This window comes from Mandrillus leucophaeus, unplaced genomic scaffold, assembly GCF_000951045.1.
Source record: "Mandrillus leucophaeus isolate KB7577 unplaced genomic scaffold, Mleu.le_1.0 Scaffold216, whole genome shotgun sequence".
NCBI lineage: Eukaryota > Metazoa > Chordata > Mammalia > Primates > Cercopithecidae > Mandrillus > Mandrillus leucophaeus.
The window spans coordinates 3,859,476-3,880,155 of NW_012102210.1; the positions used below are offsets into that span (position 1 = coordinate 3,859,476).

Below are 20,680 nucleotides of genomic sequence, written 5' to 3' on the forward strand. Positions count from 1 at the left end.
ACGGGTAGATCACGAGGTGAGGAGATCGAGACCATCCTGGCTAACACGGTGAAACCCTGTCTCTACTAAAAAATACAAAAAACTAGCCGGGCGAGGTGGTGGGCGCCTGTAGTCCCAGCTACTCCGGAGGCTGAGGCAGGAGAATGGCGTGAACCCAGGAGGCGGAGCTTGCAGTGGGCTGAGATCCAGCCACTGCACTCCAGCCTGGGCGAGAGAGCGAGACTCCGTCTCAAAAAAAAACAAACCATGAGCATGCTGTTTAGCAATGCATAAAAAAGGTAACACTATTACAAAGCTAGGTTTATTCCAGAAATGTAAGGTTGTTTCAATACTAGAAAATCTATTACGGTTTTCTAGAAAAAGAAATATGAGTTAGAATAGTTACAAAGGAAGAAATAAAACTGTGACTATTCCTGGATGATGTGATTTTCCATATAGAAAAACCAAGAGAATCTATGGATAACTTATTAGAATTAGATAAGTTCATAAAGTTGTTTGATGTAAGATCAATATGAGGCAGGAGAGGTAGTCAAGGAAGTGACCAAGTAATCAAGGCAGCAACAGTGGTGACTGTACAATCAACACAATAAACCTCAGCATATGCATTGTAACTGAGCTCATTCAAGCAAAGCTATCCTCAGTAGGGAATTTCCCCTGTAGACAGCATGTGCAGTTTGATTTTACCTGTCCTCAAACTGACCCGTTGCTCATTTTATTAGTAAAAAGCACACCCCTGGATATTGAAGATGCTAATGAGACATATGACATATGAACAAGCATATACAGCTACTGAGCATCCACACCCAGAGGACTACCCAGAACATGCTTACTAGTAACACCTGTTGCCACCTCATGAATAATCATGTCAGACTTCCATAAAGGGAGTCTCGCTAGTGCCAGTCTTTGCTGTCTCATCCTTATAAGCAGCTTGCCCTGAATTCTCTCCCTCTCTCGGTATACTGCCTGTTCTGCACCTACCTTTCAAAATATTTTTTCTTTTGCAATAAATACTCTATGCTGCACTTCTTTTGCTGTGTGTCCCGTGTTTAAATTCTTTTAAACTAAGAACTGAGGTTTCACACAGCCATCAACAGATATACACATTTTAAAATATCATTTATAATAGCATAAAAATGAGAGTGCCTGAATATAAATGCAGTAAAACTTCTGTGCAAGATCTTTGTGGATAAAATTATTTAAAGTTTTGTACAGGTATTAAGAAGATTTAAATAGATATGAGTCAACCTTGTCCACGGTTGGGAAGACTCAATCTCATAAAAATGTCAATCCTCCCAAGTAGATCTATAGATTCAATGCAATCCCCAACAGGGGGTGTGTGTGTGTGTGTGTGTGAAATTCAAAGAGCTGGTTCTAAAATTTATATATATGAACAAGGATCCCAGAAAAGGAGCAATGGGCTCATACTCCCTAAATTAACTGGATCACCCACAGCAGGCTCAGTATAATACTAGCTGGGAGACAACACCCTATGAGGTTGGGGTGCTGTGCTATAGGATGTGGTACATGGCTTAATCCAGAGGTCACCGTGTGGGGCTGTCTTCCCCATAGGCAAGAAGCACAGGTCTGGGAATCAAGAGGTACAAATGAAAGTTTCCCTTCTTACTGGTAACCCTAATGCTCCCTGGAAGGAGTTTTACTTCAAGTCACCACAACCCGCCATGACACTCGGTAGGTTGGGAGATCCTAGTGCCTAAAGGATGAGTACTTCCACCAGCGAACTGGCAGTAAAGTGGAAGATTAAACTGTGTCGATTATTCTTTTTTTTTTTCTTTTTGAGACAGGGTCTTGCTCTGTCACCCAGGCTGGAGTGCAGTGGCGCAATCTTGGCTCACTGCAGCCTTGACCTCCTGGTCTCAGTGCAATCCTCCCACCTTACTCTCCTGAGTAACTGGGACCACAGGAACACATCACTCTGCTCAGCTAATTTTTGTATTTTTTCATAGAGATGGGGTTTCACCAAGTTGCTCAGGCTGGTCATGAACTCCTGAGCTCAAGCAATCTGCCCACCTCGGCCTCCCAAAGCATTGGGATTACAGCTGGCCCCTGACTATTCTTGGCTCTCAAGTCATCAGTAAGCCAACAGGCAGAGGAAGTGGTCATTATATTGGACAGTGATTGGTCCTAGAAGCCAGCAAACAAAGGGCATAATCAGAGTAAGTGCTGGAAGTTAGAGGAAGGGTGGCAAGTTAGGGCAGAGGTCACAGAGGGTCAGTCCACCTTGACAAGGCTTGTCAGTCGAACTGAGGCATTACAGAGGCTCTGGGCAACATGAGGATCCTGAGAGGCTTTAATGGGAAGAGTTATCACACAGGAACTGCTGAAATATTTTCCAGAAATACCATCCTGCTCCTCTGCCAAGCTCAAGTAGAGGACTGGGAATACACTTTATTTGAGATCCTGCTGGGAGGGAGGAGCAAAAAAGAAGTCATGCCAGGCAAACTTTGGCCTGCTGGGACACACTGAGAAGTTGAGCCCTGCCCCATTCCTCTAGGCCAAATCAGTTCTTTCCCCCACCCACCTTCATGAAGAAGCTGACAAGCCAGAAGAAGAAGCGGTACGGCCGAGAGAAATGCCTCATAATCCCCATGTACAAAACACCGGGCTCCACAGCATTCACAGTCATTCCTAAGAAGGAGAGACACAAGGAGAGCGCAAAGTGAAGAGAGAGGAGGATGACCGATAAAAGGGGTTAAGTGGGGCCGGGCGCAGTGGCTCAAGCCTGTAATCCCAGCACTTTGGGAGGCCGAGACGGGCGGATCACGAGGTCAGGAGATCGAGACCATCCTGGCTAACACGGTGAAACCCCGTCTCTACTAAAAATACAAAAAAAAAAAAAAAAAAAAAAATTAGCCGGGCATGGTGGTAGGCGTCTGTAGTTCCAGCTACTCGGGAGGCTGAGGCAGGAGAATGGTGCAAACCTGGAAGGCAGAGCTTGCAGTGAGCTGAGATCCGGCCACTGCACTCCAGCCTGGGCAACAGAGTGAGACTCCGTCTCAAAAAAAAAGTAAAAAATAAAAAATAAAAAAAGGGGTTAAATGTAGTTCAGCAGCATGCAAATGAGGGAAGGGTCCTTCCAAGTCTGTTGGGTAGTGTTGATCAGCGACTTGAGGGTGGTGCAGGGGACACTGGTGCTCCATAGCTTACCTTAATGGTATCCAAGCCAGTTAAGGAAGAATAGGTATTGGAAGTGTTGGGTGAACTGCAGGAGGAACACGATGGATGATGCTGGTATTGAAAACACCAGCAGGAAAGAAATACTGTGGGAGATGAAAGAATGGGAAAAGGTTGAAATGATGTGAATACAGGATTGAGAGAAATAGAGGGTACACAGATGATAGTTGGAGTGGAATAAAATCCTGGTTTGGGGGCACATTGGGAGTACTTTATAGCCAGGACACGTTGGAAGGAGATGCGAAAGGTTGGGAGGTGGTGCTGGATGTGGAGTAAGGGGTGTCAGAGGCAGTTACCTGTTCCTGGAAGTTTCTGGGCAAGCTCTCCAGTGAATGAAGTCAATAGCAGTTTGCTGCAGTCATAGTTTTGGTTAAAGGTCGAAGGGCCTCCAGCCTGTCAGGTGCCCCTCATCAATGTACCCATGTGCATACTGAACGGAAGACACATTCACCCCTGGGGCTGACTCTGCCAGTTGTAGGGCCCCTGGGTAGAGATGAGAGGGACCATACTCCTTCAATCCAAGTTCTAGAGTAAACTCCCATGCTCACTCCCCAACCTGCTTCTCCAGAAGATAGGAGAGCAGGGCTCTCTAAGAAGGGGCAGTGGGGCCCCTATCCAGAAATCTGGGCTAGGCATAGGAGAGCTTAATATTAGCTGGGACCTCATTTTCATTATTAGCTGCCTTCCTAATGATCTTTTTCTTCTTTCATATTAGTGTTTAGAGTTTTGCCTTGCTTTTCTTGTACGTGCTAGTTGAAGCTAACTTAACTGATCCTCATTTATATGTTTTATTTCACTGATGGCTAAGAAGGGGAAGGAGAAGCTGGAAACACTGTGAAAGTTGCTTTCATGTATTTATACGTTAATTCCTTCATTTAGCCATCCCACAAATGTTCATTAGGCACCTGGAATATGGCAGACACTAAGCTAGGTGCTAAGGACATAAGGGTGCTAGGTTTGGGGGAAAAGAAATATGTGTGCAGAGATACTTGAGAAAATATTTTTAAAGAAACAAAGCTAGGGAAGGCCATCACTGGAAAACTATTGACAAGTTTAATATTAAAAAACAAAAACAAAAACAAAATTACAGTCTTAAAGTTAAATCTTAAAAAAATGTTTAAAATAGTACATAAGTGTTTTAGTCTGTTCTCACACCACTATTAAGATGCTACCTGAGACTGGGTAATTTATAAACAAAAAAGGTTTAATTGACTCACAACTCTGCATGGCTGGGGAGATCTCAGGAAACTTATAATCACGGCGGAAGACAAAGGGGAAGCAAGGCATGTCTTACATGGTCGCAGGTGAGACAGAGAGCAGGCAGGGGAAAATTGCCATTTTTAAAACCAACAGATCTTGTGAGATCTCTCTCAATATCACAAGAACAGCATGGGGGAAACTGCCCCCATGATCCAGTCACTTCCCACCAGGTCCCTCCCTCCACATGTGGGGATTACAGTTCAAGATGAGATTTGGGTGGGGACACAGAGCCAAACCATATCAGTAAGTATACAAAAAAATCTGGATTGGCCAGGTGTGGTGGCTCATGCCTGTAATCCCAGCACTTTGAGAGGCCAAGGCAGGTGGATCACCTGAGGTCAGCCTGCCCAACATGGTGAAACCCCGTCTCTAGCAAAAATACAAAAAATTAGCCGGGCGTGGTGTTGGGCGCCTATAATCCCAGCTCATCAGGAGAGTGAGGCAGGAGAATCGCTTGAACCCAGGAGGTGGAGGTTGCAGTGAGCCAAAATTGTGTCATTGCACTCCAGCCTGGGAAACAAGAGCAAAACTCCGTCTCAAAAAAAAAAAAAAAAAGGCTGGATTATATAAAGTATAAAAAATAGTTGTCACATATCAGTTTACAGTATTGTTTTTAAAATGCTAAAACTATTTCAAGGCTTACACTGAAATTAAGAATCACTCAGCAGGAGGCCAGCCTGCTGCATGGGCTGCTTCCAACACCTGCACCTTGTCTCCCCAGGAAAAAAAAAATTAATACAAAATAAAGTTTAAAAATTACAAATTATAAATGAAAAACTGAGCAGGTGGTATTTAGCCAAAATTTGCTGGAAAGAAAATTATTCTTAAAGAAGACAATGGACTTTAAATTTGCAGACAGTGACATAGAGACCAAAAGCACTCTCTGCTCAGTTGGAGAGACTGATCCTCACAGAGCAACATCAGTGCAGTCACAGAGATGTGTCCAAGGGGGCTAATGGAGCCCAGTAAATGGGGGTGACTGGGGGAGGTGAAGGTTGTGGAAAGATCCACAGTAGAGGTGATATCTGTGCTGCATCTTGGCAGGTGAACTAAAGTTAGCCAGGCCAACACGATGAGAAAGGATATCCCAGGTAGAAGGAACCATATGAGCAAAAACACAGCAAGAGGGTGAAAAAAAAAACAGACCATGGTCCAAGAGCTGCAGATTGCCTGGCTGGAGACTAGGAGGTGGGTTAAGGAAGGGCAAAAGGCAGGCTCTCAGCCAGTGGAGGGTTTTTTTTTTTTTTTTTTTTTTTGAGACAGAGTTTCACTCTTGTTGCCCAAGCTGGAGTGCAATGGCACAGTCTCAGCTCACTGAAACCTCCACCTCTCAGGTTCAAGCAATTCTCCTGCCTCAGCCTCCCGAGTAGCTGGGATTACAGGCATGCACCACCATGCCCGGCTAATTTTGTATTTTTACTAGAGATGGGGTTTCTCCATGTTGGTCAGGCTGGTCTCGAACTCCCGACCTCAGGTGATTAGCCCACCTCAGCCTCTCAAAGTGCTGGGATTACAGGCATGAGCCACCACGCCCAGCCTAGCACAGGGCCTTCTAAGTGTAGAGAAGGGGCTTAGAGTTCATCCTACAAAGGAGAGGGGTACCTTCAAAGGATTTTAAGCAAGAAAGTGTCATGATGAAAAGTGATTACTAGATGTGGCAGTGGGGATAATAGATTAGAGAAGAGGAGACAGGAAAGAAGTTTAAGAAACTGTCACTAAGCAAGATGCAGATAGTGTCATGACATGTTACAATTTGTGGAAAGGGACAAAAACAATCATACTTGCAGGTGCATAGAGTTTTGCCTTTGTTCACTTTCCAGTTGGGATTAATTTAGTTGACCACGAAAGGATACATGAGACCCTGAGTTGCCTCTCGGCGGGGGAACAGGTGGTTGATGTACAAGAAGAGAAGAATAGTTTAAAAAAAAAAAAAAAACTCTCTATATCCTTTTGTATACTTTCAATTTTGTACTTTGGATATGTATTACCTGACCCCCCCCAAAAAAATTGCTTTTCTTTTAAAGAGGCTATCACATTGCAAGGGGATGAGTAATTTTTTTAAAAAAAACAAACAAAAATAATAAAGGGGCTATTCTACAATCTAAGAGAAAACATCTGGGAGAATGTGCCTGCCACCCACTCCCCGAACCTTTCCCCGGAGGAGCCAAACTTTCTCAATCAGAAAGGGCCTCTTCAAAGGACTTAGGCCCAAGGCAGTAATGCATCAACTGTATCACCTGTATGGCCTACACCTCTGGCCGACCCTGAGAAAATAAACTGGGTCTTCTTGCTTTCTCTGTTTCTGATGCCTAGTATCCCCCTCAAGAAGCCTTCATTGCAAAAACTGACTGTACTGGTCTGGCTGGAACTAGGGGATGGGAGAAGGAGATCTGGGATCTCATATCCCCTTGCTGATTATATTTTGGGCTGAATGATTCTTCTACCAGCCTTCTAATACTGGCTTGTGCCAGCTGGGCCTCCCTGATGTGTAACACAAAAAGTGTGTTGGGTCACCACTCAGCAAGCAGTTGGGTGCCAAGAGGCAAGAGGTGGTCCTGGGAGACAGTCACTAGAATGCCAGGGGTACAGGCAAGAGGGGCAGCACAGAAGGTGCCCATCCTTCCTTACCTTGGAGTAGATTTGTGAGCAGAAAGGGCCCAACATAGTTAGTGACAAAGGTAAGATCCAGGCCCTCTGGGGTAAGTGTCTTGGGGAATCCTGGGAGGAAATGAAAACACTGGCATTGAGTGATAAAGGGAGACACCTTGAGGGAGACAAGGTCTGGGAGGGACATATTACCTTCAGCAGAAATGCCACAGGGGCACGTACATGCAAAGATGGGGGCAATGAAGTTTAAGGCTATAACTCAATGTTGGCTTTTTAGGGGAGGGTATGGATTAGTGTGTTCTGGTAAGATTGCATACGTTAGGCTTTGAGGACACCTGTTTTAGGGTTCCTGAGCTAGAAAGGAGGCTGCAGAAAGGTGTTTGGAGAAGCAAGCCAAGGCACATACCAGCATTGTTTACCAGCAGATGTATCTCAGGATTCTCCTGTAGAAGCCTCCGGGCAAAGCTCCGAATAGAGGTCATGGAGCTAAGGTCCACCTCACCAAGCAGGAGGCCGTTACTGTTTGAGGCTGCTTGAATCTCAGCCAGGGCTTACTGTCCACATTCCCTGCTCTGACAGGTAAGGATCACTTGGGCCCCACACGGAGCTAGGTCCTGGCATACAACCTTCCTGATGCCTGTGGGAGGACAGCTTTGGCTGGGTGGTGACTACAGTGAATAAGGGACACTCTAGGGGAGGAACCAGGGTGTTGATAGTGGATGCTTCTCCCTGCCTTCCCTGTGAGAGTTGTTGTAGGCTGAGGACCACAGTGAGGATTCAGGGTGGCAGGAGCACTCACCACTGTTGGCCCCAGTTACTATGGCTGTTTTCCCAGTCAGATCTGTGGAGCAGCGCTGGAGGTCCCAGGGATGAGACTTCTGCCAGAGCAGCACACATAGTTGAAGCAGGAGGACCAGAATAAGGAAGACAGAACCAGCGCCCCAGACTAGGATGCTGAGTGCAGCCCACAGCAACACAGCAGAAACTTCCTGGGCCTGCTGGGGAAATGCTGTAGGAGGAAGTGGGTGCAGGATAAATCTGGGCAGAGTGGAGACCAGCAACGAGGCAGGTATGGAGCCTGAGATAAAATTTAAGGAGGCACTGACTCTTGAGTTTGTTCAATACACTGTTTGAATTTGAGAGTTCCTCCTTAACTCCAAAAGTGAAATTTGGATTTGCAGTCTAAGGTGAAGTGACCAAGCTCCAGGGACGGGGGAAGCAAGAAATCAAGTTCTTCATATCTTGAATCACTCTTTGCTTATGCAGGGCCATCTCCTTCCTCCCCTACTGAAAGGAGACTCCAAGTTCTCTCTACAGAGCCAGACCTGCTGGCAGCCCTTATGTGTACTCCTTTGGAGGAAGGGGATTTCTCTACAATACCTCTGCGATGGGCCAGTTTTGGCCCTAAAGCAGGGTCTCCTAAGGGTGGCGAGAGGATTATTTCCTGAACCCTGGTTCTATCTTCTTCTAGGCCTGCAGGATAACTGCTCCCCTTCGAGTTCAGTGAGAGGGTGGACACCCTTGGAAGAAACTGACAAGAGACATCAGACTAGTTCCTAAGGCAACTCAGGTGTTTATTTCTGGCAAGCAGAGGGAGAGGCCTGTTACCACTGCCAGAGGCTAAGGGATCAGAGTGAGGCAGCGGGCTTAGAGGAGTGTGACCACACTTTGGGGGTTGAGTTCTTCATTAGCTGCGCTACGGTCACCTGGGGCTTTGGGGCACCTGTCTGGATGGGGTGTTGCTCAACGGGAGGAAAGGTGCTACCTTCTTTGTCCTCTTGTTCAGGCACACCCGAGCTGAACAACATCTGGGTGCTCCGGTTCCACATGCTCACACCAGGGGCCAGCTTCAGGGCTTCTGGCAGCAACAGCGGCTTCCACATCACCTGGGAAGTGGCTTCAAGGACCGGGGGTGTGGTTCGAGGCCATCTGCCAGGATCCTGGCCCTCCCTGTCTGCCAGCTCCAGACGCTGTGGAGGCACACGGGTCCGGCCAGTCCACAGCTCGCCCAGCAGCTCGGCCTCCCCCTCCCAACCGCTGGGCCACCTGGCACTGGGCCGCAGCTTGGGGCTAAGGCTGCGGGCCACATCAGGGAGCACCGGGTGTGCGGTGAGGAAGCGGATCCTGGAGTCGGGGAGTGACAGCTTTGACCTGAAGGATGGTGACGATAGGCCTAAATTTAAAGTGGGGAACTGGAGTGCGGGGCCCGAGTCCAAGGCACGGAAAGGAACGCCTGGCCGGAGAGGGAAGAACGCTGCCGGGGAGACACGGGTGCTGGGGCCGAGGGCTTGGAGTCCGGCCCGGGCCTTGGTCTTCTCGCCCCGCTGCCGTCCGCGGTAGGCTTCCAAGGGGCGTGTTTGAGAGTCTGGGACCAGGACCTCAGCCGCAGGGCACACCCAGTGGCACGGGAGCCGCGCAGGGTCCAGGCGCTTCACGGCCGCCTTGCGGCGCATCCTGTGGTGCTGGGCGCTCAGCCGCACATCCGAGGATCCGGCCCGCTGCTGCTGGGAGGACGCTGAGGGGCCGGTGGCGCCGCCCACAGAGGGGCAGGACTCCGACACGCCCGAGGCAATGCGGGGCACCCCCTCCGACCTGAGTTCCAGCCGATCCCCAGCAGCGTCCAGTTGGGGCATGCAACAGTAGAGGTCCTCCAATGACAAATGGAAGTCCAGCGGCTGTCCCCTCTCGGTTAAGGCCTGGGAGCTGGCCACCAGGTACGGCTCCAGAGAAGGGTCGGCATCCTCCGCAGGCGCCTCCTCCACGGACAGTTGGAAGCTCACGCTCAAGGACCCGGCCGAGGAGAGGCCTCTAGACTGGCCGTCCGTTTCCTCTACAGGACCGCCGGGCCCTGCCTCCTGAAACAGCTCTGATGTAGCAGGAGGGACAGAGGTGACTTTCAGCTCCGGAGAAGGCTCCCAAGATTCCATCTGCTCCTGGGAGCCTCGACCCATCCATGACCTTCCTAAAGGGATCTGGTCCACGCCCCCAGGGTCCTGGGGAAATGCACTCAGACAGTGAGATGTCGGAAAGGGGAGAGCAGGAGTAGGGGCAAAGGAGACCGGAGAGGTTCCTGAGGAGTGTACTTCGCCTTGGAAGTTCTCCAGGCCCTCCGAGGTGGGCGCGTGCAGCACGGGCACTGAACCCTGAGCCCAGGAGTCTGTCGTGCATGCTGAAGGTTCCTCGTCCTCACCCCATGTAGGGTCCTCAGCCACTGCAGATTCTCCCTCGTCCCGGGCCAGGAAGCGCCACTCCGTGATCTGCAGCATGGCCTCTCGGGCCTGGCTGATGGTGAATGGAATGCACTGCGGAGGCGAGAGAGGGTCTCTCAGGTCGGCAGGGAGAGGCGGGAGAGGGAGGAAATGAGTCTGAAGGACCCGAATCCCGGCCCACCTGCTGAGTCAGGTAGACTTTGAAAGCAGAGTCCATGACTCGAGCCAGCAAGTCGGCCAAGATGTCCCCTACCACGTCCTCGCCCTCCTCGAGGGCGGTAAGCGCCATCCACTCGGCCTCATTGAGCCGCCCAGGCACAATATCCACCTGCGGCACTGGCACAGTGGGCGGCCGTACTTTTTCCGCCTTGGACCGGGTCACCCCGCGGTCTCGGACCTGCCTCTCCTGCCTCTGTGAGAACAAAACAGGGCAGTCAGAGCAGGAAACCAAGAAGTAGAACGTAAGAGTAGCTGTAGGTTAGAAGCAAGCTTTCTCCAGTTGTCTAGTGGGAAGGAAAAGGGCCAATTGAGGAAGAGCCCATATGTGACTGATACTTAGTAGATGTTTCACCTAATAATTTTCATTAACAGCCCACTAACCACAATTGACAGATAAACTGAAGTGGGGAGGCTGAGGCAGGAGAATTGCTTGAACCCGGGAGATGGAGGTTGCAGTGAGCAGATTGCGCCACTGCACTCCAACCTGGCGACAGTGAGACTGCATCTCAAGAAAAAAAAAAAAAAAAAAAAAGAAAAGAAAGAAAGAAAAGAAAAAAAAAGAAAAAAAAAGAAAAAGAAGAAAGAAACTGACAGAAGTTAACCATCCTTGCTTAGGAGCACACAGTGAGCAAACTCAGGCAATGTGAAGGTTTAACTTCATGGGCCTTATACCAGTGCAAAGTGTTCAAAATTCTTCAGTGTTCAAAGTACTTGAGAAAGACAATTCAGTAAACAGTCCTGGAATTATTGGTGCTATTTAGAGTCTTCTCCACATTTTGTTTTCCAGAAAAGGATTTTTTTTTGTTTGTTTGTTTTAAAATTCAAGTAACTGCAAATAGGAAACCAGAGGGGGAGCCCCAGGCTGGGACAAATAATGGCTACCCCTCCCTGACAGACCAGGGGAAGGAGGTGGCCCCTACACCCTTTATGGTGGATTCGGGCCCCCTTGCTCTCTCTGGGGCAGCATCCTAGGGGCAGGACCCCGACTGGAGTAGTCGGTCACCCAGCCTGCCATGCCCCAGCCCCTCTTCCCCACGAAGAGTAACTTGGGGGAGAGGATCATGTGCAGAGCAGGAGGCAATGTGGATGAACAAATATTCAGCGCTGGTAGCAGCAGCAATGACGGATGTCAAAGAATGGAACATTGAACCAAAAACAAAACAACTGTCTGGAGGTAGTTTGTGAACAAAGGAAAAATGGAACCAGAACCTTGGGGGGTGGCAGGAGCAGGAGGGTTGGGAGTGGGAAGGGTGGTTTCCTTGTTATTGGTGCCCCATCTGAGGAGGGGGAAATGGCCAAGTGGTAGAAGCAAAGTAGGGGTGGGGAAGCAGCCCCAGCCCATCTCAGGTGGCTGCCACAGGGCTCATGGGCCTCACCTGGACAATAGGTGACTGCATCTCCATCACTGCAATATGCACTCAGTACCCAGGCAGAGGGTAAGGGGGCTGGGGCCACTGCAAAGAGGGAGTAGGGGACTCACACCCCTCCTGCTTTCCTGTAGCCAATGGGGGCTGTCCAATCTAGTGCAGGGACTAGGGAAGGTGGTGAAGGATGAAAGGTGTGAGCCTCACATGGTGACAAAGACAGTTTGGCTCGGGGAATCCTGGGGGCCAGCACCCCCCTCCATTGGCCACACCTGCTGCTGCCAGGACAGTGGAGTGGGGTGTCCCAGAATGGGGGCTTGGGCCCCTTTTAAGGCCAGGGGAGCCCTCCCAGGCCCCTCTATGGGAAGCCAGAGGGAACAGTGGAGGAGCAGAGAGGTGGCCCCCAAACCAAAAGCGCAGAGAGCAATGTCCCCACCACCAAAGGAGTGGGGACGCAGCAGGTGCAGGGTGCGGCTAAGTGGGACATTAGCCTTGTCCAGGAGGGCACATATGTATGAGTGGGTGGGCGGGGGTTAGGGGTGGGAACAGGCCAGGGGAAAAGTCCTCCCCACTCAGCCCATAGGGACCCTGCAGCGGCTGGTGTGTTGTGTAGTGTGGTGGTGAGGACCAGGTGGAAGATGGGGGTGGTGGCAGGAGGCGGTGGTGATGGTGGGTGTCGGGAGGGGGTGGAGGGTGTGGCGGGGTGGGAGTGGATCAAAGCTGTCCAGTCCCAGAAGGAAGCTGCTCCTTCGGTGAGGACTCCTGCGAGATGCCCTTCTCTTCCTCCTTCTCCAGTTTTTTGGGTCTTTCCCTTGGTTTCCTTCCTGGAGTTGTGGTGGTTTTCCGGGTCTTAGCAGCACCCTTGTTTTTGCTTCCCTTTGGTCGGCCCGAGGTCTCTTAGGTGTTGGCATTTCGCTGGGCTCCTTCTGACTCCATACCAGCGATGTCCCGGGACTCACCGGAGGCTGCTGGTGGGGCCTGCCAGGGCCCCGCTTCTCAGTGCCGTCCTTTTTCTGCTTGGAGGCCAAGGACTGGCTGGACTTTGAGCTTGACTTGCTCATCTTCCCTTCTCTAAGGAGCAGGTGGAAGAGTGATGGCTAGGATGGGCGAACTCGGCCGCCAGCCTGCGGTGCATGCTCCGGTTTGGCGGGAGCGGCGGTGCTGGGCGCTGAGGCCCGGCCAGGCTCCACCGCTGCCACCGCTGGTCGCAAATGCGGATGCCTTCCTGGAGCCGCGCCAGCGCCAGAAATAGCCCAGGCTCGGAGTCCCCCTTAGGACAGCGCAGCCCCGCCTCAGGGGAGCTAAAAAGTTCTCTACATTTTTTTTTTTTAAATCAACTATTCTTATCTCCATTTTATGGTAATTTACCCAGTATCACACAAGTAGGCGGTAGTGAAGTCAGAATGTATTCACATGCAAGTCTGACTCCAGAGCGTCTCAACCAAAGATATTTGCAACAAATATGAAAAAAAGATAAATATCCCGAGTAAATTAAAAGCTCATATTTAAAAAATGGCCGGGCGCGGTGGTTCATGCCTGTAATCCCAGCACTTTGGGAGGCTGAGGTGGGTGGATCATTTGAGGTCAGCAGTTCGAGATCAGCCTAGCCAACATGGTGAAACCCCGTCTCTACTAATAATACAAAAATTAGCCAGGTATGGTGGTGGGCGCCTGTAATTTCAGCTACTAGGGAGGCCGAGGCATGAGAATTACTTGAACCCAGGAGGCAGAGTTTGCAGTGAGCTGAGATCATCCTGTCGAACTCCAGCCTGGGTGACAGAGCGAGACTCTGTCTCAAATAAATAAATAAATAAATAAATAAATACTAATAAAATAAAAAATAGAAGAAGAAAAATGGCCAGGCACAGTGGTGCACACCCATAGTACCAGCTGCTTGGGAGGCTGAGGCAGGGAGATTGCTTGAGCCCAGGAGTTCAAGTCCAGCTTGGGCTACATTGCAATAAAAATTTAAACTATAAGAAGAAAAACCATTTGAGATCCCAAAGATAAGCAAAGGACGTGACATTTCACAAAAGAGGGGCTGTAGATGACTAATAAATATAGTATTGAGATTCTGATTTCTAGTTCATCAAATTAGAAATTATTTTAAAAACAAGAATACTCAACATTGGCAAAGGTTTAGTGTGACATCATGCTGCAACAGTATGCATGAAGACATCAAAAAATGTTTTCACTTCTTCAACCCTGCAATTTCAGTTCTATAAATACAACCAAAAGGCATTTTCTGAAATGAATATAAAAATATATTCTCCAGGCCGGGCACAGTGGCTCAAGCCTGTAATCCCAGCACTTTGGGAGGCCAAGACGGGTGGATCACGAGGTCAGGAGATTGAGACCATCCTGGCTAACACGGTGAAACCCCGTCTCTACTAAAAAATACAAAAAACTAGCTGGGCGAGGTGGCAGGCGCCTGTAGTCCCAGGTACTGGGGAGGCTGAGGCAGGAGAATGGTGTAAACCCGGGAGGCAGAGCTTGCAGGGAGCTAAGATCCAGCCACTGCACTCCAGCCTGGGCAACAGAGCGAGACTCCGTCTCAAAAAAATATATATATATTTTTTGGTTCTTAATATATATATATTCTCCAACAAATTCCCTGTGGTATTTTTATAATAGCAGAATATTGAAAATATGTCTTTAAAAAGAGAATAAATAATTGACTATGCTATATATACTGAAATATTACGCAATGATTAAAGGTAATCTTTTCTGTTTGTTTTTTGTTTTTGAGACGGAGTTTCGCTCTGTCACCCAGGCTGGAGTGCAGTGGCAAGATCTCAGCTCATTGTAACCTCTACCTCCCAGGTTCAAGCAATTCTCCTGCCTCAGCCTCCTGAGTAGCTGGGATTACAGGCGCCTGCCACAAGGCCCGGCTAATTTTTTTTCTATTTTTAGTAGAGATGGGGTTTCACCATGTTGGCCAGGCTTGTCTTGAACTGGCCTCAAGTGATCTGCTCACCTCGCAGGCGTGAGCCACTGACTCAGCCATTAAAGGTAATCTTTAGAAAGAATTTGCAATGGCATAAAGCAAATGTTTATGATGTAATATTAAGTGAAAGAAGCAGGATACAAAATTACATATCAATTATGATTTCATATATGTAAACCACTATGTGCTCAACAAAAGGAAAACATCAAAATGATAACAGAGAGTACATTTCCTTCCTATGCTCTTTTCTATTTTGTAAGTTCTCTACAATGAGTTTGTTTCCTTTTGTAATCACTTAAAAAAAAAAAAAAAAAGACTAGTCCCCAAAACTCACTTTAGGGACATAAAAAGTTTACAAACAATCTCTTGGGAGCTCCCTCAATTCCCCACAACAGTCTCCCTGAACCTGGTTCCTTCCAAAATGCACCTCCAAATGTGACCTTCCCAAACCTTTGCTTATTGCTCTGTAAAACCTTGTCTCATATCTGTTTCCTAAAATTCATTATCTCCCCAAATCTGCTGTTTCCTAAGTCTTGCACTGAACTCAAAATCCCTTAAGTCTCATTACCCCATCCACCAGTGAGAAGAGCCCTGTGGCAAGCACTAGGAGTGGCCCACAGCCCAGGCCAAGCTTGACTAGAGCAGGGCTGACTGGACTGGGTAAAGAGAGTTGGTTCCTTAAACCTCCCCTCCCAGCTTCGCATCTGACACCCGTGATGGTGTCCAGAGGGGAGAGAGATATTTTTGCACAAAGGCTCTTCAAATCCGTTTTCTTTTTTCTTTTTCTTCTTCTTCTTTTTTTTTTTTTTGGAGACAGTCTCTCTCTGTCACCCAGGCTAGAGTGCAGCGGCGCGATCTCGGCTCACTGCAACCTCCGTCTCCCCGGTTCAAGCGATTCTCCTGCCTCAGCCTCCCCAGTAGCTGGGACTACAGGCACCGCGCCACCACACCCAGCTAATCTTTTGTATTTTAGTAGAGACGGGGTCTCACCATGTTGGCCTGGTTGGTTTTGAACTCCTGAGCTTAGGCAATCCGCCCGCCTCAGCCTCCCAAAGTGCTGGGATTACAGGCCTGAGCCATTGCAACCGGCCCCGTTTTCTTTATTTTAAAATTGATTGGTTCTTAAACAATTTAAAATTGATTGGTTCTTAAACAATTAAACAATTGATTGGTTCTTAAACAATTCAGAGGCTGACTTTCAAGTGCAGCCTCTGAATTATTTAATATATTTCTTCCTCTTGAAATTCTCGAGATAGATTTTTTTGTTATCTTCTCTCTCTAAATGCTTATCCATTTAAATACGCACCACCATGTAAGAGACTTACTACATTCATTAGCTGTTTCAAAATCCACTTCCCGTTCTCGGGCTCTACACCACCCACTGACCCTTTCCCTCATGGCCTGAGTGTGACAAAGCGTTTGAGTGGGCACCGTGCAGGTGTAGGTTTTCTGCCCGAGTACCGACGTGGCTTCCTAGGTCATCTAGAACACTCGCGCGGTGGGCGGGGGCAAGTAGGCGCACTGGGCGGCCCAGAGCCAGCCCACTGTTCCCGACACCGTCCTTAACGGCCGACCCTGGCTCTGGTACATCCCCAGCTGAACTGAAGCTCACCGAGCCTTCGTGCGCCATAGCCAACGCGGTCGCAGCAACTCTACCGTTTCTGCTGCGTCCCGGCCGCGCCGCGGCCTAACAGTCGCCTCGGCAACCACGCGCTCGGGGTCGCTCGCCCCGCCCACAGTTGCCCCGGCAACCGCGCCACGTTCCGGCCGCTCACCCCGCCCAAGGGCCGTGCGTACGTGCGTCGTCTCTATGGTGGCGGTGGATTTGGAGGGACCCTACGAACCAAGAGTCAGGCGAGCCGATCTGGGGGCTGCGGGTGTTACTTCTGACCTAGGCCGGGGGCTTCAGGGATCCGAGCCGAGGTAGAAAGCCTTGGGGTCTTCATCACACTTATTTGGCTCGCAGGCTTGGGGCCATCGGGTGGTCCTGTGTCATCACCATTCCTCCTCTGCGATTCCCCCGTCGCCCCAAAACAGCCCTGGGACTCCCCTGTCTTGCTCCTCGCCCCAAAACAGCCCTGGGACTCCCCTGTCTTGCTCCTCGAGACCCTCCCCACGCCATGTGACCCTCCCCCATCACCGTCGTCAGGGCACCCCATCCTGTGACCCAGTATCAGGCATCTTCCGAAATGCTCGATGATAGCCTCCCTCGGACATCTCCGCTGCGTCTGTTTGTAGCGCGCCTGGTGATTCGGAGGCACCTCCCTACAGGATGTTCCGCTGGGAGCGCTCCATTCCCCTTCGAGGCTCGGCCGCCGCCCTGTGCAACAACCTCAGTGTGCTGCAGCTGCCGGCTCGCAACCTCACGTATTTTGGTGTGGTTCATGGACCAAGCGCCCAGCTTCTCAGCGCTGCTCCTGAGGGTGTGCCCTTGGCCCAGCGCCAGCTCCACGCTAAGGAGGGTGCTGGAGTGAGCCCACCACTTATCACTCAGGTGAGGCATGGAGTTAGCAGTGATGTTGCTGAACCCAGTCCTACCCCCAGCCTTTTCTCTCCAAACCTTCAGGAACAGGCATGTTCTAACCTCAGAATCTCCACCTTTCTGCCCGGCGCGGTGGCTCACGCCTGTAATCCCAACACTTTGGGAGGCTGAGACGGGCACTTGAGGCCAGGAGTTCGAGACCAGCCTGGCCAACATGGTGAAACCTCTTCTCTACTAAGAATACAAAAATATTAACGGGGTGTGGTGGTGTGCACCTGTAATCCCAGCTACTTGGGAGGCTGAGGCAGGAGAATCGCTTGAACCCAGGAGACTGAGGTTGCAGTGAGCCGAGATGGTGCCACTGCACTCCAGCCTGGGCAACACAGCAAGACTCCATTCTCCCCCACCCCCCGCCAAAAAAAAAGACTCATCTTCCCTGCTTTGATTTTCTCCCTACACTGATGCACCTCCCTCCAGGTCCACTGGTGTGTCCTCCCCTTCCGAGTGCTGCTGGTACTCACCTCACATCGAGGAATACAGGTAAGAAGAGAACTCCCCTGCTTGCCCCACCAGAGCCTTCTCAGCTCCCCTCCAGGCTTCCAGACTCTTCCTCACTTGCCTCTGAACACTTCCAAACTTTTCACATGCTTGGCCCACTCACTCTTTTTCTATTTCTTATCTTCAATCTTTCCATCTTTTCCAGTTCCCAAGTGTCACCTCCAGTATCTGCCCCTTTACTAGCTGTGTGTTCTTACACTATTAACTTCTCACTCTCACTGTTATCCTCTGAAAAAATTAGGATAAAAATAGTACCTACATCCCAGATTTGTTTTGAGGATTAAATGGGCTAAGGCTAACATGGATATGTGAAGTACTCAGCAGAGGTCAGTTGGGTTATGCCCCCTGGTTCTTGCCCTTGTCTTCCAGATGTACGAGTCCAATGGCTACACCATGGTCTACTGGCATGCACTGGACTCTGGAGATGCCTCCCCAGGTACCTGCAGGACCAAGTGGGGTAGGGGCAGAGAGTGTTTGCTAGGGCTGCAGGAAGGGATATTTCTGATCATTCTTCCCTTTCATATTCAGTACAGGCTGTGTTTGCCCGGGGAATTGCTGCCAGTGGCCACTTCATCTGTGTGGGTGAGAGAGCCAAGGGTAGGGCATGGAGGGGTGCTGGAGCATGTGGGTTGTGGCCAGGAGGATAATGAGGGCCTGAGGAAACTGTGGAAAGTTAGAGGGAAGGGTGGAACTGGAGTGGAATCAGAGACTCCAGTAAACCATGGAAGGGTTCAGAGGATCAGGGTGGGATAGGATGAGGATAGTGAATGAAGGGGCATGGCTGTTGGAGCAGTGAGAGGGGGTTTTGTTACTATGGTTTCTGGGATGGAGTAAGTGTTGAGTATGGTGGCTGGAGACCCAGGTGGGTCAGGAAGTCATCACTGGGGTACTGGTTCTGGCTATAGGAACATGGTCAGGCCGGGTGCTGGTGTTTGACATCCCGGCCAAGGGTCCCAACATTGTACTGAGCGAGGAGCTGGCTGGGCACCAGACACCAATCACAGACATTGCCACTGAGCCTGCCCAGGGACAGGTGAGTGGAATTCCCCTACCCAGCTGGGAGCCTTCCCCACCCTGGGAGGGAGGGGACCTGGCTCTGAGTCTTGGCTCTGCCACTAAACAGGTGGATTGGCAAATCTGCATTTTCCTAGTCTTTAGCAACCAGGTTCGGTGATAAAGCCAGAGATACTTTACATTTATGTAGTATTTTATAGTTAACTAAGGCTTTATAATACTGATGTGAAATGAGGAGTTGGAACAAATGGTTTCTAAGATACTTTCCAGCTCTGAAATGTGCAGCCTCCTTCTCTAGGGCAAGTCCCACCTATTCAGGCCCAGCTCCAGTGCCATCCATCCTCTCCAGGAAGCCTTCCCCATATTCTAGCTCCCACTGATCTCTCTTAGCTGAAACCTGAATTGGCACTGCCCTCAAAAGACAACTCTTGTCTCCCCAATTAATTTGCAAACCTCTTGAGAGGAGGGTATTTTCTTATTCATATTCTCCATTGTACCTGGCATAGGGCTAGGCCCATGGGCTGTGTTGGCTGCCTGGTGTTGGGGGTGCAGGGGCCCAGGGTCTAGTCATGACTGTGACTGGTTCACTACAAGACCTCCAGAAGGTCATGACACTGTGGCCTCAGTTTTATCATCCATCCAGTGAGGCAATTATGCAGCCCCTCCTAACGTGTTACTGGGGGATGGGACTCCACGAAGAAATTCAAGGAAAGCAGTTCATGCTTCCTAAGGGAACGCTGGTGGTAGGGGTGGTTTCTGATGGGTCTAGCTAGTGAGACCCATCTTGCCCTTTGCCTGGAGAGGCAAAGATGCACACATTGCCTCCCTTCCCCTCCTGCCCTGTATACAGGACCATAGCAGGGGAGAAAGGGAAGGGCTGATCTTGCCTTTCCCTTCAGGATTGTGTGGCTGACATGGTGACGGCAGATGACTCAGGCTTGCTGTGTGTCTGGCGGTCAGGGCCAGAATTCACATTATTGACCCGCATTCCAGGATTTGGGTAGGTGAGGCAGAAGGGGTAGAGGGCTTCCTGAGGTAGCTTCAGGTTGGGGAGTACGATTTGATCTGTCAAAACAAAGTTGGGTGTCACCCTTGCAGAGTGCCGTGCCCCTCTGTGCAGTTGTGGCAGGGGATCATAGCAGCAGGCTATGGGAACGGACAAGTGCATCTGTATGAGGCCGCCACAGGAAATCTACATGTCCAGATCAATGCCCATGCCCGGGCCATCTGCGCCCTGGACCTGGCTCCTGAGGTGGGCAAGGTCAGTCTCCTCCTCTGTCCCTACATACCCTTTTTCCTGGCAGTGGAATGTTGAGAGAACACCACAGGCTTGTCTTTGCAACTCAGTATAGCCCCCTCCCCGGGGCACCTCAACTGGGGATTCCATCTTATACCTGTCCCCTGTCAGGGCATTCTGACTCCCCCCGCTTCCTCTTCCACAGCTACTCTCTGCAGGTGAGGACACCTTTGTGCATATCTGGAAGCTGAGCAGAAGCCCAGAGAGTGGCTACATTGAGGTATGTGTCATGGGGTGGGTGGAATGGGGGGGGCCCAACCATGGGGCAGCAGGCCCTGACCAGCCCTCTGCTCTCCCAGGTGGAACACTGTCATGGTGAGTGTGTCTCTGACACCCAGCTGTGTGGTGCTCGATTTTGTGATTCCTCGGGCAGCTCCTTTGCCGTAACTGGCTATGACCTTGCGGAGATCCGGAGATTCAGCAGTGTGTGAGAAGAGCAGCCTTCCTTTGTCCCTGTGGTATTCATAAAGTACCCACTCCACCCAGCGTTAGTCTGATTACTCAGTATCACAGTCATATTTCACAGCTGGT

At 50.1% G+C, this 20,680-nt stretch overlaps 2 protein-coding genes and 1 pseudogene across 4 annotated transcripts; 1 reads left to right on the forward strand and 2 right to left on the reverse strand.

Annotated features, from left to right (window-relative positions):
- Window positions 1–8,608: 8,608 nt before the first annotated feature.
- On the reverse strand, window positions 8,609–16,497 carry LOC105540191 (chromosome unknown open reading frame, human C2orf81). 2 transcript variants are annotated; one of them, XM_011980715.1, is made up of 4 exons: window positions 16,411–16,497; window positions 10,450–10,680; window positions 10,143–10,361; window positions 8,609–10,052 (listed from the first exon to the last, which is right to left on the reverse strand). In XM_011980715.1, the coding sequence occupies exons 1-4, from the start codon at window positions 16,426–16,428 to the stop codon at window positions 8,688–8,690; spliced, it is 1,833 nt and encodes a 610-aa protein (XP_011836105.1). In that variant the 5' UTR covers window positions 16,429–16,497; the 3' UTR covers window positions 8,609–8,687. The 2 variants fall into 2 exon arrangements, with proteins under 2 accessions (XP_011836105.1, XP_011836104.1); XM_011980714.1 differs by lacking the exon at window positions 16,411–16,497 and adding an exon at window positions 11,864–12,288.
- On the reverse strand, window positions 12,317–13,153 carry LOC105540190 (annotated as a pseudogene). Its single transcript, XR_001006167.1, has 2 exons — window positions 12,712–13,153; window positions 12,317–12,656 (listed from the first exon to the last, which is right to left on the reverse strand). The product of XR_001006167.1 is annotated as a high mobility group protein HMG-I/HMG-Y-like (transcript).
- A 105-nt stretch (window positions 16,498–16,602) lies between the features above and the next one.
- On the forward strand, window positions 16,603–20,634 carry WDR54 (WD repeat domain 54). The gene is made up of 10 exons (XM_011980716.1): window positions 16,603–16,675; window positions 17,037–17,292; window positions 17,758–17,820; window positions 18,208–18,274; window positions 18,367–18,420; window positions 18,744–18,871; window positions 19,752–19,852; window positions 19,951–20,113; window positions 20,295–20,369; window positions 20,449–20,634. The coding sequence occupies exons 2-10, from the start codon at window positions 17,071–17,073 to the stop codon at window positions 20,578–20,580; spliced, it is 1,005 nt and encodes a 334-aa protein (XP_011836106.1). The 5' UTR covers window positions 16,603–16,675; window positions 17,037–17,070; the 3' UTR covers window positions 20,581–20,634.
- Window positions 20,635–20,680: the final 46 nt, after the last annotated feature.